This window comes from Eleginops maclovinus, chromosome 18 (assembly GCF_036324505.1).
Source record: "Eleginops maclovinus isolate JMC-PN-2008 ecotype Puerto Natales chromosome 18, JC_Emac_rtc_rv5, whole genome shotgun sequence".
NCBI classification, from domain to species: Eukaryota; Metazoa; Chordata; class Actinopteri; order Perciformes; family Eleginopidae; genus Eleginops; species Eleginops maclovinus.
Genome location: NC_086366.1, coordinates 24,986,940 through 25,009,804, shown reverse-complemented (window position 1 = coordinate 25,009,804; position 22,865 = coordinate 24,986,940). Strand labels below are relative to the sequence as shown.

At 39.8% G+C, this 22,865-nt stretch overlaps 2 protein-coding genes across 4 annotated transcripts; both read left to right on the top strand.

The window, feature by feature from the left end:
- The first annotated feature begins 543 nt into the window (after positions 1 to 543).
- On the top strand, positions 544 to 11,394 carry LOC134880034 (calpain small subunit 1-like). Of its 2 annotated transcripts, none has more exons than XM_063906708.1 (11): positions 544 to 759; positions 1,846 to 1,900; positions 2,055 to 2,091; positions 2,974 to 3,066; positions 8,012 to 8,069; positions 8,227 to 8,291; positions 8,902 to 8,970; positions 9,135 to 9,213; positions 9,334 to 9,450; positions 9,880 to 9,938; positions 11,048 to 11,394. In XM_063906708.1, exons 2-11 carry the CDS (start codon positions 1,854 to 1,856, stop codon positions 11,072 to 11,074), a joined length of 651 nt encoding a protein of 216 aa, XP_063762778.1. In that variant the 5' UTR covers positions 544 to 759; positions 1,846 to 1,853; the 3' UTR covers positions 11,075 to 11,394. The 2 variants fall into 2 exon arrangements, with proteins under 2 accessions (XP_063762778.1, XP_063762779.1); XM_063906709.1 differs by having other exon boundaries at positions 600 to 760; positions 1,840 to 1,900.
- Positions 11,395 to 11,619: 225 nt separating this feature from the next.
- Positions 11,620 to 22,845, top strand: zgc:101731 (SNARE_SNAP25N and SNARE_SNAP23C domain-containing protein). 2 transcript variants are annotated; one of them, XM_063906707.1, is made up of 8 exons: positions 11,620 to 12,160; positions 14,606 to 14,757; positions 17,947 to 17,988; positions 18,432 to 18,480; positions 19,906 to 20,017; positions 20,615 to 20,761; positions 20,923 to 21,067; positions 21,836 to 22,845. In XM_063906707.1, the coding sequence occupies exons 2-8, from the start codon at positions 14,662 to 14,664 to the stop codon at positions 21,899 to 21,901; spliced, it is 657 nt and encodes a 218-aa protein (XP_063762777.1). In that variant the 5' UTR covers positions 11,620 to 12,160; positions 14,606 to 14,661; the 3' UTR covers positions 21,902 to 22,845. The 2 variants fall into 2 exon arrangements, with proteins under 2 accessions (XP_063762777.1, XP_063762776.1); XM_063906706.1 differs by lacking the exon at positions 19,906 to 20,017 and adding an exon at positions 19,068 to 19,185.
- The last annotated feature ends 20 nt before the right edge of the window (positions 22,846 to 22,865 follow it).

Here is a 22,865-nt window from a genome sequence, read left to right as displayed (position 1 = left end):
CATACCAGGCGGTGATGCAGCCAGTCAGGATACTCTCGATGGTGCACCTGTAGAAGTTGCAGAGTATCCTGGAGTCCATGTTGAACTTCCGCAGCCTGCGGAGGAAGAAGAGCCGCTGTCGAGCCGTCTTGGATATGACCCTGGTGTGATGTGTCCATGTCAGGTCCTCACTGATGTTAACCCCGAGGAACCTGAAGCTGCTGACTCTCTCCACAGGGGGTGGAAGTGTGTGTAAGCACAGGGATTTAAGCCTTTGCAGACCATTACCATGCACAAAAACCTATAGAACACACTACAGGAAATGGGAAAACCAACATGTAAACAATAAAGATAATTAGCAGGGTACGAAAAGGGAAAAGGTTAATGAAAATCCGTCAAATACTGAGGAATGCACATTTTAAAAAGCATGAGTTTGCAATGTCTGATGTAGCCAGCCCCTGAGTGCACTGTATACTGTTCTGTGGTGTGAGCAAGAATCTACTGGGCGTTAGGACCTGGAGGCCGCCTCTCCCAGTGTGTGTGTGTGTGTGTGTGGTTGGTAGGGTGGGGTTGATGATGCATTGAAAAAGAACTCAAGATCTTTTTGCTCAACTGGTTTTGTGGACTCTGGCTGTGGGAGTGTCCTCCTGCCTGAATAGCTGCTCTCTCTCACACACACACACACACACACACACACACACTCTCTCTATCTCAGTGTGCCTTTACGTCTCTCGCCCTGTCAGCCTCTCCTGTTTCTCCACAGCCTTAGCAGAAGTCACAGTAAGTAGTAAAAACTGCTTATTCTCACGATCTTTACTGTAGTTCTTAGTCTAAATATAGGTGTGATGTGCTTAGTGAACTGTTGCTCGTGGGTCTGCCGGTTTTATGAACAGTGTGTTTATGTTTTTGAGCCGTGTGTGTGTGTGTGTGTGTGTGTGTGTGTGTGTGTGTGTGTGTGTGTGTATGTGTATCTGTGTGTGTGTTGAAACCTGACACTGCATAGAGTATCTGAAGGTAAAGTCTTGTTGTGAAGTTTAGGGGTGGAAAAGTACTAAATAAAATAGTAACCGAGTCACTTCGAAATGTTGCTTTGGTGGAAACAGACAGGGAGTGGCAGGAAAATGTATTTCAATAACTTCAATTATTGACATAGTAACATGTAAAAAGCAGCTGAGTCAGACCACACCAAAGTACTGTCAGATGGAAGTGAAGACACATTCAGATCTGTTGTTCATACAGATGTAAAGAATACTTCATAGCAAGTAAATAAATCATGCATTCAACTACTGAAGTACAGACTAGTAGAAGCAAAATGCACCGAAGCCTTAAGTATACACAGTTCAGAACAGCTCCTTGGAAAGTGTTAAAATATATATTTTTAACTTGGTTCATATTATTGATGCATGATGCATCTCGGTAGAACTAATATTTGACTTTAGTTATATTTAACAAGGAATCTGATGTTGTTACTATTTCCTTAACAATATTGTGATGAACAGTTTTGTGTTCTATAGAGAAAACTATTGATTTAAAAACAAAGAAATGAACGAAATGCACAGTTGGGTTGCATAATTTCCCAAAATACATAAGATCTTATGCACCAGTCTGCCTACAGATCCTGAAAGCATTCAATTAATCCACATATGTATTAAAATGTCTTAAATCCTTTTTTCAAAAGCCTTTACCAACACATGGAAAGTTTAAAAAATCAGACTATGTACACAATACCAAAGCATCAAACTGGTGTACCGTTGTGTTGAATGATTTTATGCTGTTGTATGGAATATGATCTATTTCTGAGATGTAAGTTCTTGCATTCAAAATGATTTGTTCATGCCTGATGTTTTTGAATTTTTTGGGGGACAGACGGCAAAATGTTTCTCGCAAAAAGACTGATCGGAGGCATCTTTGATGTTGTAAGGTGAGCACAAACTGTTTTCATGCAGCTTGCCTAAGCTAATGGCTTCCAATCCAAGTGCTAAGATAGGCTAACCATGTTCTGGGCCTATCGCTGTATAAAGAACGATCATCTAACAGCTGTTCTCTAACTCATGTCTTGTCTCTTTCTCCGACAGCAACATTGACCCGTCTCAGTTTGTGCCTTCACAACCTGTAAGTACAGACGCCAGGAAACGCTGGGTGTAAAACCCGATGAATTAGCAAACGCTCCTTCTCATGCTAACACATCCTTTCTCGCTGAAGTATTTGTTAGGCCTTCTCAAACAAATGTATTAATCATGACGTCTCACGGATCATTAAATACTCATATTTGACTGTATGCTTATGTATGTTTTTAATAGTGACTTATTCATCACGTCCGATCCAAATGTATCACTTTTTAAATGTGGCTGATTGTTTTCGCAGTCTGAACCAAGATGGCTAGCCTTAAGTATTCTTAAAGGTCACTTATTCTGCAAAATCCACTTTTTCAAGTGTTTTATACATAAATATGTGTCCCCTGTGTTAAGAGATTCAGAAAGTTTTAGGAAAAAAGATTCTCTCTCTTTATGTCCTGACCCATCTATAAAAAACCCTGTCTGAAAATGAGCTGATCAGATTTGGCCACTTTGTGACATCACAATGGTTTTTTGGGGTTGTGCGACCATCAGCCAATAAACAACCAGAGTCACACTGATATACACTATCACCTGAGTCTCCTCCTAGAGCACCACTGTGTTTTTTTAAACCAATCATCTCTCAGAGGGGCGTGGCCATCAGCAGCTCATTAGCATTTAAAGCTACAGACACAGAATCAGCACTCATGGAAAGATAAGATATTATTGATTCAATGACAAACATTTTGAATCCCTGTAGTGGTCAGTGTTTGAAATCAGTTCAAGTTTCCACGTCCTCATAGTAAGCGACCCCACGTTCTCAACTCTGTGTGTGTGTGTGTGTGTGTGTGTGTGTGTGTGTGTGTGTGTGTGTGTGTGTGTGTGTGTGTGTGTGTGTGTGTGTGTGTGTGTGTGTGTGTGTGTGTGTGTGTATTTACAGCCTCCTCCACGCAGACCTCTAAACTTCGCTGAGGCTCACGAGAATGATGAGGAGAAACAGTTTCGGAGAGTTTTCCAACAGCTGGCTGGAGATGTGAGTGTATTATACCCAGTATTTATATATGATATTCATGTATCTTCTGCTGTCTGCGTGCTCTGTGTTTTTTGTTTCTGTTTCGTTCTTCCTGTAAATCTCTGGTAACCCACCCATTTCCTCTCTATCCTCCCAACACACATACACTATGGGTTGGAAAATAACAGGAACAGGGAGACAACATTTTTTTCAAATACTCAAGTACCTTAAAATTGTACTTAAGTACAGAACTTGAGTAAATGTACTAAGTGACTTTACACCACTGTAAGAAATGGACATAGTCATAAACGAGATCCCCATTGGTCTGTGGAATACGTTTTTAAACCCTCGATATGGAGACAATTTCACCATATCATTTCCAATATTTCTTTAAAAGACATTATAGTACATGTCATTTATAGCTGATGCTTTGATCTAATGTGACTTACGAACAATTCAAACCATTGGCATGCCCATGGGAGCCATCTGGGGTTAAGTATCTCGAAGTATTGGCTGTAGGGGCTGGGGATCGAACCACTAGCCTTTAAATTGGTAGACAGCCATTTTGAAAAGACTGGCAATTTATGGCTCCAGAGAGTTTTCACAGGATAAACCACGAGAGCTTTCTGATGGGATAGAAAAATGTCAAACATTTCTACTAAAGGAGGGACAATGTGAGATTTTGCTTTTGGTTGTCGCGGTATCAGATTTTCCCTACATGATAAGCGTGGTCAAAATAACATGTCCATTGAACATTTCGAAAAAAGTTTTTAAAAAAGTAATGCTATCAGTGAAATTAATACTTAACTTTCTTTATTGTGCCCTTGGTCTCTGTTTTGGCAAATTAATTAATTAAGAATGACATTTTAGTGGCTACGAAGAAGTCGTCGTCCTTCAACCAGAAGGTTGTGGGTTCTATCCCAGCCCAAACAGTCAACATGTCGATGTATCCTTGGGCAAGATACTTAACCCCTGAGTTGCTCCCGATGGCTAACGGTGTGTGAATATGTATGAATGTTAGTTCCTAGAGCAAGGTGTACTGCTCTGTATGAATGGGATAATGACTTGTAGTGTGTAAAGTGCTTTGAGGGGTCGTAAAGCGCTATATAAGTATTCCATTTTCCATTACCAAATATTTGTTTTAATTAAAGAACCTCTTGGCATGAGTGTTCTTTATAAAGCTAATATGATGCTAGCGTCCGATGTCTATTTTACATTGCTATGAAAGCACTGAAGAAGAAAGCATTTTGTTGCAGAATTGTTTTCCTTTAGATAGTTTATTTGTTTAACATAGTATTTTTGATCTAGCTAGCTTTTCTCCTGTCTGAGGAGTAAGTTTATGTTTTAGTTGGTTCCATTTAGTATTTGTATAATCAATTGTGTCCTTTAAAGTGTGTGTTCATACTTCAAATTTCAATGCAATGACTTTCTATGCCTCTCTAACCTGAGGTATGAGACATTTTGCTGCACCCTGTTTCAGTTTCTTATTTTCCTCAAAGGAAAACAAGTAGTGGGAATTAAGTATGTGGAGGCTTTTCTCTGTTCTATTACTCAACTGAATGTTTACCTGATTTGCCTGCTCGGCAAGCTTTAAAGATGTGTCGGCGTCTTTATCATTCTCTCTGCCTCATCACCTCACCACACCTGTCTGCCTGCTGTCGGCTGCATTCCAAACCCCACCCTCTGCTGTCCCAGCCCCTCTGTTCTCGCTCTAAGTCCTTCGTGCCTGGCAGGTTCTGTAGCTTTTACCTGTCCAATGTGTCTTTAGGCAGCCTTCCAAGCTCACCTTCAGTTAATATCATTAAGAAAATAATATGTTTAAACTGTACTTTAGTGTAAGGTATGGCAAGGGAAGGCAAGGCATGTTTATAGCACCGCTCAACACAAGAAAAGAAATAGTGCCGTGGATCACATGATAAAATGGTATTTCCAACAGTAATTATAATCCAGTTAAATGTCTGGAGCCAAAAGTGACCCCATGGGCTTTCATCAACAAAAAGACTTCCTATCCAAATTCCAAAGCGACCCGTACACCCTCCCACTGCTTGACGGACTGAACTCTGCCTGTAGTCTCTCTCTCTCAGCTGAATAGGCTCCTTCTTTAAGCTGGAGAGTGTAAATACAGTGGAAAGCTTCGGTCTAACTCCCTGGCAGAAATGGGACCTGCAGTAACTTTTTTTATTACCATGATTTAGAAATCAGCATTTATCTAAAAATGATGATTAACAATATGATAAAACTCCAAAACTTAAGAGGTGTTTCTTTTTTTGGAAACCTCACACGTCTACCATTGTGTAGACTACACATGCATATATACAGTACAGTATGATCCTAGGTAAAAATAAAATGACCATGTGATAACTAAGTTATTAAAATCCATGTCTTATTTTACAGTAAATGTTTGCACATTCTGTTCAATGACGGACACAAACAGCCTAGCAACTGCTCAGGTAGGGGAGCTGGTTAAGTCAGGACTGATGCTGACTTCCTGTTGTGGGTTAAATTACTTCCTGTTTGAGGGGTTCAAAATGCTTAGAAGAGATTGAAAATGACCACAAGGAAACATAAACCAACTACAAAGATATGCAAAACAGCTGTAAGGAGAACATAATGAGACTCACATTGACTTTGAATAGGGAGCAGAATCCCTATGTAGAGACGAGCGATGCAAAAGGAAGATGCAATACAACAACAGATAAAAAGAAGCTTCACAAGCCTTGAGGAGAGACTCGGTTCAAATCTGAAGTATTTTCTGTCAGGGGGATGAAAATAACATCAATACTTGAGGGTAAAACGTATGTGGTGCAATAAGTGGACTGTGGATAAAATGCTGTCAAAGGCATATGATCTAAGACATTTGCATTATATATATATTTTTTGGCCAGGCCAAAAAAAAGGTCACAAGCCTGTGGGGGCAGTGCTATGCTGTAGTTGGTCTGGTCTAGGTTCAGCAACGTTATGTGCCCAAAGAATGAGGTCAGCTGACTCCCTGAATATACTGAATGACCAGGTTATTCCATCAATGGATTTTTTCTTCCCTGATGGCACGGACATGTTCCAAGATGACAATGCCAGGATCTATCAGGCTGAAATTGTGAAAGAGTGGTTCAGGGAGCATGAGACATCATTTTCACACATGGATTGGCCCCCACAGAGTCCAGACCTGAACTTGATTGAGAATCTTTGGGATGTGCTGGAGAAGACTTTGTGCTGTGGTTCGAATCTCCCGTCATCAATTCAAGATCTTGGCGAAAAATGAAAGCAAGACAGAAATAAATGTTATGACGTTGCAGAAGCTTGTGGAAACGATGCCACAGTGAATGTGTGCCGTAATCAAAGCTAAAGAAGTTCCAACGGGTATTAGTGTGTGACCTTCCTTTTGGCCGGGCAGTGTGTCTACACTGTATTTGTTACAGTTCCCTCTTCAACCCACAGTTCAGAGTGACATTAAGGGTGGAGGAGGACAATTAAACTCTCAATACCAGAATTGTACTTATTATCTGGATACAGATACAAAGTCATTTGCCTGCAGAGATAAACTAATGTTTCCTCTGATGTGGAAACAACAGAGGCTGCTTAGAGAGAGAGCATTCTTTGCATTCCTGCCATTTTCTGGCAAGGCGGTACTGAAATTGAGGGACATTGTGTGTGTGTGTGTGTGTGTGTGTGTGTGTGTGTGTGTGTGTGTGTGTGTGTGTGTGTGTGTGTGTGTGTGTGTGTGTGTGTGTGTGTGTGTGTGTGCGTGCGTGCGTGCGTGCGTGCGTGCGTGCGTGCGTGCGTGCGTGCGTGCGTGCGTGCGTGCGTGTCTGACTCATCAGAGGGGTGTGTGCACCAGTTATTCCAGATCTCTTCAAGATTTCAGTGGGTGGATTTTCTAAATCAACAGCATTAATGAGGCTGATGATGAAGATGATGAAGACGGTTGTAGTGGTCATGTAGCCCCACCCACCTAGCAGCTGGTAGGGCAGGGTTGGCTGTAGTTACTGTTCTAGAAACCTGCTGTTACCTTTGAAAGGTTCAAACCCTGAGTCTGTAACCCCCAACAGCACCTGCAGACTGGTTTTGTTTAGTGTAGTATTTCAATTTAGTTAGTTGGGATGAATTAGTTGGGTTTAGTTTTGTTTAGTTTAGTATAGTTTTGTTTTGTTGGGTGCAGTTTAGTTTGATTAGCTGAGATTGGTTGTGTTGTTTATTTTAGTTATGTTTAGTTGAATATACGGTTAGGTTTAGTATAATTTAGTTGTGGATTTGTTTAGTTAAGTTGAGAATAGATGAGTTAAGTTAGTTTAGTTTAGATATGTTAGTTGATATAGTTGAGCTTAGTTAAGTTTATTTTATTTCATTTGAACAAAGATGCAATGAGTAGATGTGAGACACCGGCTCCAGGGGGCAGTGTACCATAGTATGTTTTTGCTGTGTTGATATTTTTTAATATATCAATTGTTGTATTTTTTTTATCATGTGTAAACATATTTGTCTTTAGCAAGTTAACCCTTTATACTTTTAAGTTCAGTTGTTGTTCAACTTAAAAGTATGTTGCATTGCTGGAGGAGCTCAGGACCTTAGATTTTCATTGCCATAACTACCCAGTAGCTACTGTGCATATGATAATAAAACCCTTGAATCTTGAATAAATAACCAGCAGCCGAAGATATCATGAGATTGCATCGCAGTGTTTTGGCAACGGGCAGAAAAGCAGAATCAAGAGATTTATGTGTGAGAAGTGAGTCAGAAGCTGGAAATATATAAAAGGAAACAGCTTGAGTTGGTTTGAGTCACGCTCAGATCTGCTGTGACTCACGTTGCTTGTTGGGCTTCCTTTGAGAGAAAAAAACAAGCATTAACACCCTTTCTGTGTGTGTGTGTGTGTGTGTGTGTGTGTGTGTGTGTGTGTGTGTGTGTGTGTGTGTGTGTGTGTGTGTGTGTGTGTGTGTGTGTGTGTGTGTGTGTGTGTGTGTTCTAACAGGACATGGAGGTGAGCCCCATAGAGCTGATGGACATCCTCAACAGAATCATCGGCAAACGTGAGTCTGACTTAAGGCCTGACATGTTTCCTTTGGCAAAGATACTGTATATGATATTCCTGTTATTATCACAGCACTGTGTGTCCCTGCTTTCAAAAAATGTTGGTATTTCCTTACTGATGTATGTTTTTTGAAGTTCACCTCATGTTTGTTTCAGATGGAGGCCTGAAGACCGACGGTTTCAGCATCGAGTCCTGCAGAAGCATGGTTGCTGTAATGGACGTATCCTTTCACAAAATTAGTGCCAACAGGATACATGATACTGAGGACTGCTGCGTGTCAGGAATGGCATTAGTATAACCAGCAGCAGGAGAAGTTACTAACTGACTTTGTCAATTCACAGAACCACAAACACAGTAGTAAATATAATTAGTGGTGGTTGTAGAAGTTCAGAACAAATTGTGGAAGTAGAAGCAGCATTAGCATTATTTATAGTCCTAGTAATTGTAGTGGGGGCTGTGGGTAAAGATGGTTGTAGATGTTTGTACTCCAATCGAAAGGACCTTAGTTCGATCCCCAATCCATGCAGTCACCATGTCGATCTGTCCTTGGGCAAAATTAGTTTCCAATTGTACCAATGGTGTGTGTGAGTGTGTGAATGTTAGCCTCTGCCTCTGGTTACATTTGTGTGAGATGGTGAATGCTGACTTGTATGTTATAGGGATGTGAACGGTTGAAAAGACTGGAATATATAAATGCAGTCCATATACTATTTAGAAATAGTAATTGTAGGAGCAGCTGAAGCAGTAGATGTAGATATAAACCTGTGATTTTAAAAACTGCTCCGTGTTCTTGGTTGAGACAGTTTGACCTTTGACCCCGCTCCCTTCAGAGTGACAGCACAGGGAAACTGGGCTTCCACGAGTTCAAATACATGTGGGGCAACATCAAGAAATGGCAGGTCAGTTCACCACAGAGGAAATCCTCTTCCTTTTTATCAGTCTGCTGTTCCACTGGGCTCAGGGTTCAATCCCCTGTAGATATACAGCGTCACTACACCAACAAACAAACATTCTGTAAAAAACTTTCAAAGTTTGGTTAAATATTTCTTGTTTATTTTTTCAGGGTATCTACTTAAAATATGATGCTGATGGTTCGGGTACTATCTGCTCTGAAGAGCTGCCGAAAGCCTTTCACGCTGCAGGTGAGAAACATACTGTGTCTGTGTGTGTGTGTGTGTGTGTGTGTGTGCGTGTGCGTGTGCGTGTGTGTGTGCAGTGTGAACATTGTGTAACATTTGAAACTGTGTTTTATGTGTTTCCAGGTTTCCCTCTGAATGACCAGCTCTTTAAGCTGATTATCCGTCGCTATAGCGATGAGCATGGCAGCTTGGACTTTGACAATTTCATTGGCTGCCTGGTGCGATTGGACGCCATGTGCAGTGAGTCTCCTCCTCCTCTTCACTTCTCTCTCTCTCTGTCCTCTGAAGCCAATAGTATCTCGTATTTGAGAGTGTCAATTCTTGTTTTATACAACAATGCATAATTTCAAACAGAATCATTAAGCCAACTCTTGAACCGCAAAATAGTTTTTAAATTAAGTTCTTTATTTTCTGCCAATCATAAATCATAAAGTACAAAACCTCTATCGAAATCTTCCCTCAAACTTGTTTTAAATTGACGCTGTAAATATGTTGGATAGTGCAATTATCAGTGTTCACATGTTTACATTTTCTTATATGGTAATTGTGTGTGTGTGTGTGTGTGTGTGTGTGTGTGTGTGTGTGTGTGTGTGTGTGTGTGTGTGTGTGTGTGTGTGTGTGTGTGTGTGTGTGTGTGTGTGTGTGTGTGTGTGTGTGTGCGTTCTCCAGGAGCCTTTAAGACTCTGGATAAGGACAACAACGGCACCATTGAACTGGATGTAAAGGAGGTAAAACAGTTTAGCTGTGTTTCTTTAAATCATTCACATCATTTATAAATAGATCCATTTCCATCATGGAAACCAAACAAAAACAAGCCTCTGTATTTTAAAACCATTGTTTTCCTTTATTATTACCTTTTCTACAGTTACCACAACTTTTAACTTGAACAAAAACAGCTGTCTGAGTTTGGATTGTTGTTCAGTTCTATTTTTAAGGACAACATTGACTGTAATTAAACATGTAAAGTATACCAAAGGATTTCCTAACCAGACAACTGAGTGGATGCATTTTAGTGGGCATGTGACTCTAAGGGAGCTACATCTTAGATTCAAATATGTATTTTGTACAGCCTTCTTTATACTACTTGTTTGTGATAGACTTAAAGATACATTAAGATAACAGATAACATTTTTCTGAGAAACTCAGAGAAGTGGTTCTCACAATACAGCAACAGAGCTGCAAACGTAATGATCTCATGGAATAAGACGATTGCTGCAGAATAAACGAACAGTAAACAAAAGCAGAAAAATGCAACATAAACATTAATGCAGCAGTAAAATCTATCCAGAAATGTTATTGTACTCTTTATTATTGACGATGTTTCTCATGTACTTTGTTCTAAACACAAGCTTAATTTCTCTAAAAGCAAGCGCGCGTTCCTTACTGTGTGCCTTAATGCAAAAACTGTGTTTCTTAATGTGAATGACACAGAAAAGAGGAACTTTAAAAACAAAACACATTTAAAAAATAGCAAAACAATTAAACTACTTTAAATAAATATTATTATTATGAAAAATAGCACAAATAATTATAAAACTATTCAAATGAATACCTATTTTCATTAAAGGGATTAACTAAAAAGATAACAAAAACCATAAAAGCAAAACATATAGCCTGGATAAATAAATGATTTGTGTTATTATTAAATGCAGAAATAATTGTTAAACCGATAAGTTGAAAATCCGTTAATATTCATATTCATAATAAGGGGGAGTGGTACTTTATCTACAACTGGAAATGATGCCTTTTCCAGTTGACCTTCGTCCTGTGTTCAGAGATCAGGCAACATTCTGAGGAGCATGTTCTGAATAACACAGTTTCTGTTTCTGTCTCTCAGTGGCTTCAGCTCACCATGTACTCTTGAGGCGACGGCGAGAAACTGCTCCAGGAAACAATACTTTATCTCATCCCCGACCCCCTCCCAATCCTCGCACTACACTTGTGTGTGCGCGCTTGCAGATGTGCAATAGAACCCCACTGTGTCCATGGGACCAAAAGGTCAGCATAAAGCTAAAGTCAGGAGAAAAACAAAGTGGGACCAAAGAGGAGCTGAAGCTGACTGCTGCACCGTCCTGCTGCTTGCCTCCCATCGTTACAGTTTTCTATATTTTTCTGTTTTCATGGCCAATTATAAACGGTTATTGGTTTCTAACAGAACATAATAAATTACACAACTGACATTCAGTCCTGTTGCGACCTGTTTGTGATTGATTCTGTTTTCTTGCAAGTTGTGTTTCTCCATGTTGGGTCCATTTAAATCTGTTCCGCAGTTGTGCTTCATAATAACTACCTAGCACTTTTTTTGTTTTATTGCAAACAAAAAGGAAGACTTCAGATGTTTTGCTTTCAACGTAAGGGAAAAATGTGTTCATAAAGATGGACTCATTGTGACAACAGCTGCCAGCTTATTTCGTATATTGGACTTTCACCATAAATGACCCTATAAGACATCTATTTGGACTTTGTGGTCGTTTTGATATAGTTTATGTATTTCTTAAACCTTTTGACCTTACACTAGAGAAGAAGGTTAAAATATGAGGAATGTGTCATGATATTGTAATTGCTCTGCTTTTTGATGGTTAGACATTTAGATAAACATTGAAATAAAGCTCTTAAAAACCTGTTCCTGCCAAGAAAGGGGACAATAACAATAAGAGACCACTCATATATGAACAATCTGAATTCAACATTAAAATAAAGGAAGTAAAAAGCAGTAGTTAAACTGGTCCAATCATCATCCCTTTGTTTTCAGGGTCCTGGTAAAAACCACTCTTTCATTTTAGCTAACATGATACGTGGGGTGGGGCCGATGTGTGTATGTGTGTGTGTGTGTGTGGGAGGAGGAGGTGGCTGGGCAGGGACCGCAGCAGGAGGAGCAACAGGTTTCTGTCCGCGGGGATTTAATGCAGAACATCAACTCCGAGAGGATCCGAAGAAGAGCCAATGAAAGGTAGGGAGCTGATTCCTTTTTAATACATTTTTTTTAATACAAAACGTCTTAGCAGATTTAAATTTCATAAAATAAAAACAAAAACAAATGAATATGTCGTTGGAGTACCTGAACCCGCCTGCAGCTTCACTTTAATTCAACACAGGTGATGGATTGATAAAAATAGTCGGTTTTTATTTGTAAGTGGAGTAAATAAAGAAGTGGCAAATTGCTTAACTACAGTTTAATTGAGAATCTAAATGTAAAATAACATTAAATGTGTAGGGTGTCTGAGTATGGTGGTTCAGAATAACCCCCTGTAGCTGTCCTGCTAAGTAAAGGCTAACTGAATTTATGATGAGTTTAAATACCAGATATCAGCATAAATGAATTATTAAATCTCCGGTTTTAAAAGCTCCAGCAGTCTCTGAGTGTAAACAGAACAGTGAGTTTTTTAAAATTAAGCATCTGCATATTTCAAATGACTTTAAAAACATATATGTGCAGAGAAATATGTTAATAACCTAAATGCAGAAGTGTCAAATATACAGCGAACGTATCTTTGTGAAGTCTACAGGTGACATCACACAGTCCACCAGGTGCTCATTGTTTCCTCACAAGCCTGACTGTTGACTTTGCGCCTCCATGCATCCTGACAGGAAGGTGGTGTGATTTCAATGAACAGCTTTGCGTAATTAACTTTTTAAGTCTTTCTCAGTTAATGAAAATTGTAAACAATTATGAAAGACATTTAAAAACCTACATCACGCCTCAGCTGACCCCATGTCTGATTTTCTGTGATGTTTCATTGCTTTGTCCATCTTTATATTGAACAATTATTATGCCATCCACTATTTGGATACAGTCTCTTTGCTGTTTGTGTGATTCCAGTTTGCGCCAAAGGAAATCCGCTTTAGAGTCTTTCTTCTGCTCTTCCCTTCTCCGCGACCCCCCCACCCCCCCCCCCCTGCTCTTCTTTATTCCAGCAGGTGGTGATTAGTGCTCAGGCCTAATTATGATGCTCAAGCTTGATAACACAATGTCTGAAAAGAAGTGTGTGTGTGTGTGTGTGTGTGTGTGTGTGTGTGTGTGTGTGTGTGTGTGTGTGTGTGTGTGTGTGTGTGTGTGTGTGTGTGTGTGTGTGTGTGTGTGTGTGTGTGTGTGTGTGTGTGTGTGTGTGTGTGTGTGTGTGTGGTAGGGAGGGGAAATGTTTTTATGATATTGTGTGGGACCAAACACCTGGTCGGACACTGACGTTGTGAGATGTTCTTCTTATCTACAGAATATGTTTTATGGCTGTGACCGCAATATACCCATAACTCTTTATTGGCCTGACTCTTGAATAAAAAGCAGCATTTGTTTTGGTAAATATCTAAACAGACCTAACAGTTAAATTAAAATGTCCTTAAATAGTTATTATGGGATTTTATATTTCAGACCCATAGGTTTAGGGCAACCTATGGGTCTGAAATATCTTATATTCAGTGGTAGTTGAGTCAGATTGAATATGACCCTTATTCTCACTTGATTTATAACATTTTCCTAATGAGTTTAACAATTCAAAAGTGTGGTAAAATAAATATATTGCTTATGAACTTACACGATTAGTACTTGTATTCCATCATCTCTCTCTTATTATCAGCCACAGATTGACTAATGCTGTTATATTTGTTATATTCTTACACATGAATGACATTCTCTTCCAGCAGCATGTAAAACACTCACAAGTTTTCAAATTTGTTTTTATTTTATTTTTATAAGTCATATTTTGACATTCCCCATAAACGTATTAAAGAAGGGCTAATTTGCAAACATTTCCATGACAGAAATACGAACATTGGATACACCAGGTTTCAAATGATTGTTTCAATGTCGTTGTTTGAGAGATTTTTGCAGAGGGTGTTTAGGATATCTCTTTGTATCCCTCCATAAGTAAGGCAATAATGTCAACAGCCATGAAAAAAAGAAACATTTTCTGTCGGATTAATTCATAGATTATAAATCAGATAATAAATATAAACCAACCCCTCTGTAAAAATCTTGAGAATCTCGATTGGTTTGATTTATATAGGTGCAACTTCAGAGAATGAGAAAAAACTGCCTTTAAAGAACTGTATGATGATTTGAATAGATATCACTGTGAACGTTTTCAAGTTTGTACATTTTTTTAATGATATGTTTGATTATGGATATGGGGCATTATCTAACGCAACCTTTTTGTGAATTTATGAATAGTGAATCTAGTGCATAAATAAGGTTTTTCCCTGCAGTTTTTGCATTAACATGAACACCCGAGGCTCCCTGGAAAGCATTATTGAGTGGATAATACTGGTGAAATAAATGTAATTAAATTAGCAGGAACTGCTTTTAAAGCTTGTAGATGGCTCCCTGTCTGTCTGTCTGCTCGTGTCTATGGTCGATTCTTGTTGTCATTATAAATAACCAGGGTGTTTCTCTGCTCTCCAGGTGCCAAAACCTGATGCTGCAGCCGTTTTCTGGTAAGACAGACACATACAACCAACATGGCGTCAGACCCACCCATCAGACCCACGTCAGACCCACCCATTCTAACAGAGCAGCAGGAGCTGCAGAGAAGAGCCAATCAGGTCACAGATGAGGTAAGGAATGTTTTTTTTCTTGAACATACAAAAGGCTTCCTTCCTGGTAGGTTATCATAGCTCTAAGTAAATGCGTTGTCAAACATTAAAAACTCACATCACAGAAAATGTCCCATTCATAACGATATATATTTCGATAGTTCCAGATAAACTTTTACCTTCAAATGTACCCGTCAAGTGGTGCTTGACCTGAAGTCGACTCACAAAGCAACACATTTGTTTTCAATCACCTCCCCTTTATAACTGTATGTGCATTTTCATGAGCTCAAAGACTCCTAAACTACTAATGATGACGTTTATTGGTTCCATTAACTCACTTGATAGTTATCCACATTTTTATGAAACATAGAAGCTTCAGACAATTTAACAGATTTCAAAATGAGGGAACCGGATGTGATAAAATACCAGCACTTCCCCGGGGAATTTGCACTTTTTCCTGTACCACTGCCTATTCCATCCCATCTCCATCCCTCAAAAGTCAACATGACGAGCAAGTGTTGAGCAATGGTGAGCATGTGGTAAGGGTTGTCTCATCCACGTGCTATCAAATTTGTGACCAGGGGATGAATTTTGGTTTGTATATACTGTTCTGTTTGCTCCAAATCATTCGCCTGCACCTGGGGTTCATTTTGACCTGTGACACCTTGTGTTTTTAGGCTGGGTTCTTTAAAAGGTATGACCAAAACTTCCCCAGCTAGTCCTGTTTTTCAAAAGGTTCATACTCTTGTTCAAAGTTTAAGATTGCAGGTACTTTAGAGCTTCTAAAGCTTACAGAAACCCTTGAAAAAACCTTTCAGATAATAGCCTCTATGCTCAGTGACATGTGTTAGCAGAGTGCACAAGGTTTTCCCAGAGCCCAAGACGACTATTTTTACCAGTTGAATAAAGTTACTTTAGTGAGCAACACATATACTCCTTTCATCCCACAAAGAAACATCTTAGCATCTCAGCTAACACAACAAACACAAGAGTATAATGGGTGTCACAGTGCTACTGATGTGCTTTACTTTAGGGGGGTGGCCCTTTAAGGACACCTGGCTCACCTGCTTACCATAGAGACAACTGGTCTCCCAGTGCCACCTGCAAAGAACCCTCAGGCATTGATGAGCTGATATACTCATTGTGGGGAGGTGCTAATTACTTACACACACACACACACACACACACACACACACACACACACACACACACACACACACACACACACACACACACACACACACACACACACACACACACACACACACACACACACACACACACACACACACACACACACACACACACACACACACACACATGCAGCAAGAGGCGAAGAAACTGAAGACAGAATGTTTGCTTGTGGTAGTAACCTACATTGAAATCACAGGTCATCATGGATGCTGTATTTTGACTTTCATAAAGGCATAGTTCATGGTAAAGTCAAGAGAATCTTTACATTTCTGATCTCCTGCTACATTATGAACCATCCAGAACTCTCAGGTCTTCTGGAACGGGTCAGCTTTCTGTCCCCAGAGTTAAAACTAAACAAGGAGAAGCAGCGTTCAGTTATTATGCTCCAGATATCTGGAACAAACTCCCAGAACCCTGCAGGTCCGCTGCAACTCTTACTACTTTTAAATCCAGGCTGAAGACATTTCTTTTTGCTGCTGCTTTTAATTGAACTGTTCTTATCTAACATTGCACTGTGACTTTTATTCTGCACTGTGACTTTTATTTCATTGTTGTAAAGCACTTTGAATTGCCTTGTGTGGAAAGGTGCTAAATAAATAAACTTGCCTTTCCTTACTTTTTCTAGCAGTACAATTAATCAATTTCATTGTTTTTCTTAGAGTTGTGTGGAGATATCAATTGATCTCAGTGTTAGTATTATTAGATCTCAGCGCTGCATTTGACACTGTTGATCAAAACATATTACTAGACCGACTGGAAAACTAGGCGGGGCTTTCGGCAACAGTTCTAAATTGGTTTGAATCTTACCTAAAGGACAGGAAACACTTTGTTTCTATAGGCAGCTACACATCAGAGCTGACCAATATGACATGTGAGGTTCCTCAAGGTTCCATCTTGGGCCACTTCTCTTTAACATCTACATGCCAGTGGTAACTGGCTCACATATGAATGAAAAACAACAAACTAGGTTACCATAGCTATGCTGATGACACACACATTTACATTACCATTTCACCAGGAGACTATGCTCCAATTCAAACACTGAGGCTAAGTGCATTGAACAAATCAATGACTGGATGAGTCAGAACTTTCTCGCAATAAATAAAGACAAAACCGAGGTAATTGTTTTTGGATCCAAAGAGGAATGAATAAAAGTCAGTGCTGAGCTTCAGTCAGCAATGTTCAAAACAACAGCTAACGGCAGAAACCTAGGTGTAGTCATGGACTCTGACCTGAACTTCAAAAGTCACATTAAAACAATCACTAAATCCACCTACTATCACCTGAAGAACATATCTAGGATTAAAGGACTCAGAAAAGTGTTACATAAATAAACTTGTCTTGCCTTGCCAGAGGGCTCTGCCTCCATTTTAATTAAACTATTTTCAGAAATCATGACCCGGTTACTCAAGATAAGCCATAGACAGTGGAGTTACAGCACTGCAGCCCTTTACCTGCCAACCGTTAACAATGAAGCGTGCATCTACTCATGCAAGATGTAAAATAAAATCAATGGTGTCCACATCAGCTGAACTGTGATGTTGTCTAGCCGAGTACATGCACGCTACCTTCCACATGGTGGTACGATTGGACGGTGTCTGTGTAGTTCATTAGAAGGAAAATAGATCCTGCTGGAAACAGCTGAAAACAAACTCTTATGGTATTATCTTGAGTAACAGATTCATATTTCTTGAAATAGACATTGCTGTTGAGTGTTTTTAATGAGTGCCATCTAGTTCACTTGTATTGGTGAGAAAACCAACAGGTCAGTTACAGATGAGAGAAAAAAGAAAATATGAGTTTAGTTAATTTTAAGTTTAGTTTGATGATACCCAAAGTCACTTACTTGAAATAATTACTGTCACTAAAAAAACAAAAAATCCCTTCTTTGTGAATTTATATTTGTAAGTCTTGTCTTCCATATGTCCTGTGTCATGTGATTGCCTATGTTTACATGTTCAGCTCACTGCAATTTGGATGTACTGTTTGTTCAAGCTCTCATTGTTTGTCTTCCAGTCCCTGGAGAGCACAAGGCGAATGATGCAGCTGGTTGAAGAGGTACACACACACGCACGCACGCACACACATAAATATATAGAGAATTACTAAGACCTGTGGTGAGTCATTATTCTTAAAGACTGGGAGCCAGAGAGAGAGCTTTATCATGAAGTTCATCTTCATTATGTTAGTGTCATGGTCTTACCATTAGACTTCTTTGTTTCCACTGCTGTTTCCAAAAAATACGTAAGAATATCTTCAAACAAGAGCGATCCTGGGATGTTATTGACTGTAAATGCTGGAAAGAAAATTGAGGGTTTTGACACTTTGAAGACTCAGTTGAACTGCATGTTGGGCATCCAGGTGCCCATTAGTTTTTGGTTTATTTCTATTAAAACTCTGATAAGTCTGCAGAAAGACAGTCTATAACAGTGATCACATCAACTGCTTGGTATTAGTAATGTGCATTCTGTTTTTGTGTGGCTTTATGTTCGTTTCTGCAGAGTAAAGATGCTGGAATCAGAGCTGTGGTTATGCTGGATGAACAAGGAGGTAAACAGTTCTATCTGATCTTTAAATCTATTCTTTTGGCTTGTTTAATGTTTTCTTGGCTGTAAAATAAAAAGTCTGTTTTCGATGGAAGAAGGTAGGGATATTCACTACTTTTTTTTTATGGTCCAATGTTTAAAGTAGCAAAACATAACTTTTCAACCCCTTCCTTAGCCTTTCTAAGAGGTATATTGTTGATGCTGCTCTTGCAAGGATAACCAAATGGATTTTAATTTTCTTCAGAGACTACTACTAGCGACAAACGAAGGGACAAATTCAGACAACAAGGGAAATTGCAGAAATAATAACATAGTGGAAGTGACTGGAACCCAATTTGAATGCAGGGAAGAAGGCACACCCCTCCCCCCCCTTAGTTGACTTTCTTTGCACCTTGTATCTTTCCAGAACTTGAGGTTTGAGGACGTGTTTGACACCTACTAAATCTCAGATTCGAGGTTGGATTTCTAGGGATTGACAACATAATCTGAACATCCCTCAGATCAGCCAGTTGAAACCATCTGTTCCATATTTTCTCAGCTGTTTTTACAACACCATTAAACCCAGCACCATAAAAACCGTGTTCCTAACAGAGCAGTTGGAGCGTATTGAGGAAGGCATGGACTCCATCGACAGGGACATGAGGGAGGCAGAGAAGAACCTGACAGACATGGCCCACTGCTGTGGTCTTTGTATCTGGCCAATCAGGAAGTAGGTTCTGGTTTCTGGGATCCTCAGCTTTTACCCAACTGGTGCCCAGTTTCAGCTGAAGCCAATAGGGTTTTTTAAATAAAAACCTCACCATACATGAAATACAGTCCTCCCTCTATCCATCCATCCATCCATCCATCCATCCAATTACAAGACATTAATCTGCCTTTGTCAGGTCCATTCTTCAGTAATAAGTAAACCCCTCATTCCAATCTAATCAAAACGAATGGATAAAACATGATGGAACTGGGCATGGAGGTCTGGGTGCAAAAAAGTGGCCCCGTGTGGCCTATTAGTACAGAGGGACATTATTTTTTATTTTGAGGCGGATTCATTGTTTTTTTGTTTTGGACGTATTACATTTAGTCGCCAGGGGCTGCTTTTTTTCAGTTCTGTTGTGGGGCTTTTAGGAAATAGTTGCTGATTTGTTTTGCCTTCTTCCTCCGCTCTCCTCTTCCACCCTCCTTCTCATCCTTTACATACCACCATTTTATTTCTTCCTTTTCCTTTCTTTTTTTTTTTTACACCTGCTTTACCTCCTCCTCCTATCCTGGGACATTCTCTTCTTCCATGTATACTTTCAACTTCCTCTTCTACCCCCTTCCTTTTTCCTACTTTACCCCATTTGGATTTACCTTTCTCCTCGTCTACCTTTGTTCTTCCTTCCTTTATTCCTCTCCTACTGCCTGCTCCTCGATTCTCCTCCTTCTCCTCTCATAGAGCAGTTGGAGCGTATAGAGGAGGGCTTGGATCAGATCAACTCTGATATGAAGGAGGCCGAGAAAAACCTGACAGACCTGGGCAAGTGCTGTGGCCTCTGCTCCTGTGATAAGTATGTGTGTGTGTGTGTGTGTGTGTGTGTGTGTGTGTGTGTGTGTGTGTGTGTGTGTGTGTGTGTGTGTGTGTGTGTGTGTGTGTGTGTGTGTGTGTGGTCCAGTGTCTGTTGAATTCCAACACAGAAAAAATTGTCAGTAGTTTATGGAATACAAAAAACAAAACAAAAACTTAACTCAAAGACATACCTCTCTGGTGGTGTCTTAATTTTTTCTGCGGCTGTATTTACATCCACATTTTTACTCTCACTTTATCCATAAAAAGTCTCTTTGATTCTTTGTTGCATGCTTGCTTCGCTGCTGTATGAATTTTTTAAAAGCTGCTTGGATGTCGTTCTTACAACATGTTTGTCTTTTCTACTGTGCACCTAAACAAAGACTGTACCCATAATGGAAAGGTAGCATGCAAAGACTTTTTCTTGGAGCAGGTTTGAGAAACAGCTACAAAGTCTGTATTCCAGTAAATAATAAAGACGGCAGGACAGAAGGAGGACCAGTATGGGTGCGATGCTGTTTTGTGCATCACATTTAGCAGAGTAACCTAATAAAAATGCATTCATAAGGAATTCCTCTCTTTGTCTCCCTCCCTCTCTCAGACTAAAAGCCTTTGAGGAAAGTGGGGCGTACAAGGCAGTTTGGGGTGGAGGCTCCGGTCAGGATGGCGTTGTGTCCAACCAGCCTCCTTCGTCTCGAGTCGTTGATGAAAGGGAGCAAATGACCATGAGCGGAGGACACATACGGAGGTATTGAGAGAGGTTAATGAAGTGTGGTATTGTTGGTTGCTTGTTAGGAGAGGCAGCTGTGTAATGTAATGTAATCCTATACCAGTCATCAGTCATACGGGCAGCTGGCCAAACACAGGACGTTAACACAAACACACACACATTATTCTGCTCTATCTCAGGGTGACTAACGATGCTAGGGAGGACGAGATGGAGGAGAACCTGACTCATGTCGGAAGCATCATCGGGAATCTGAAAAGCATGGCCCTGGACATGAGCAACGAGATGGACATGCAGAACAACCAGATTGATCGCATTCAGGGCAAGGTACAACTGTCACATGACAACACTTCAATTGTCAACAACTGATTCTGTAGAGTCTATGAAAAAAATTACTAACCTCAGTCAACATTTTCCTCAAGAGTTTATGGTCCCGTTCAGAGATGTGGACTTCAGTCATAGTGCCTTGAACTTGTTTGGTTCGGGTGTTGTTTTAGAACTTTAATTCTTTCAGATGTTTTCAGTTCATTTTCAGTTCAGGTATTTTCAAAGTTAATTGCAACATTCTTATTTCCTAACAATGGGTTTTCCAGGGTTCCATAATATTTGGCTTAACCCTTTCGTGCCATTCTAGTTAATAAAAAAAACAAGAAGGCCACATTCAAAATGTCAAACTTCAGAATTAAACACTGTAGTCTACAAACCGATGGGTGACGTCACTATCAGAAAAGCATCATATAAACACAGCCCATTTACAATTTAATCAGAAGCACGACAGGAAGGCATTTATACACTGACAACCATAAATTGCACAATGCACTGTTGTTTTTAGCAACAGCCGGCATGTGTGTAGTAATTTAACGTTACTGCTTACTTACATGGGGCCACTTTTTTGCACCCAGACCTCCATACCCAGTTCCATCATGTTTTATCCATTCGTTTTGATTAGAATGAATGAAGATTGGACCTGAGAAAGGCGGAATAATGTCTTGTAATTGAATAGACGGATGGATGGATGGATGGATGGATGGATGAGAAATCTAGCAGTTCTCAGGTGATATTTACATTTGCTGTTTCTCTCATCTCTGTCTACAGGCTATTCTAAATGTGTCACGCATCGATGCTGCCAACCAGAAAGCGAACAACCTCATAAAACGATAGAAGTAGCACTCTTCCATGCCACTCTTTTTTTAAACGCATTTATCTTAGTAGCATTACTATGTTCTGCATGCTGTGCCAAAGTGTTGCTGCTGCCGTTAATACAGGCCCTTTTTTAAAGTAGAGTTTCCTTCCTGTAATGTTATTGCTGTGATTTCACTATAGGGATTTACATTCTCTTAGTAGCAATATCTCAATTATCTCTTGTGTTTTTTATTTATTCTCATAATATTCTAGTATGCAGCCATAGTTTCACAGCAAGCCCTTTGTCGTTACATTCCCCCCCGAGGAGGCTTCTGCGGTCACTTGGCAGAGAATAAGGAAGCTTTAATGATCCCTGTGGGGAAACTGGGTCACTGCAGCACAATGAAGACCAAATCAGAAATAGTTTCACAAAATGTGAACGTGTGGATAACAGCAGCGAAGAGCAGCCCCTTGGCCCGGGGTGTGCATTTTCAACCAAAGAGTTTCCTTTTACTTCTTACAGGTCAGATAATTATAAAATAAGAAAAGCTGTATGTGTGCAGGATAAAAAAAAATACTATCAACAACCAGCCCCTTCCCAAATGCAAACACCATTGTAAAACACACCACTCCCCCCTTCCTCTAGTCTAAAATGTCCCATACATTATGAAACACGTTCATGTTGGCGCCCTCTGCAGGTGCAGTCAGGTATTGCCCAGAGGAAGGAAACACGCATTTGTCATCAGACAAAGACCTATAGCGACACCAAGCGGACATACTTGGAACCTGCTCCACTTCCTGACCTCTCCATCTTCTCTCTTCTCATGTTGATGTAAAATGGTGGTGAAAAATGACGATGAATTGGTGTTGTCTTTTAATGGCATCTCATCAAGCTTTGCTGACACATTCCAAACAACTCTGTAAAATAAATGGAATATATGTGTGCATGCTTTTCATATAGCCAATAAACATATTTTGATTTACTTTGTTGTATCACCTGCTG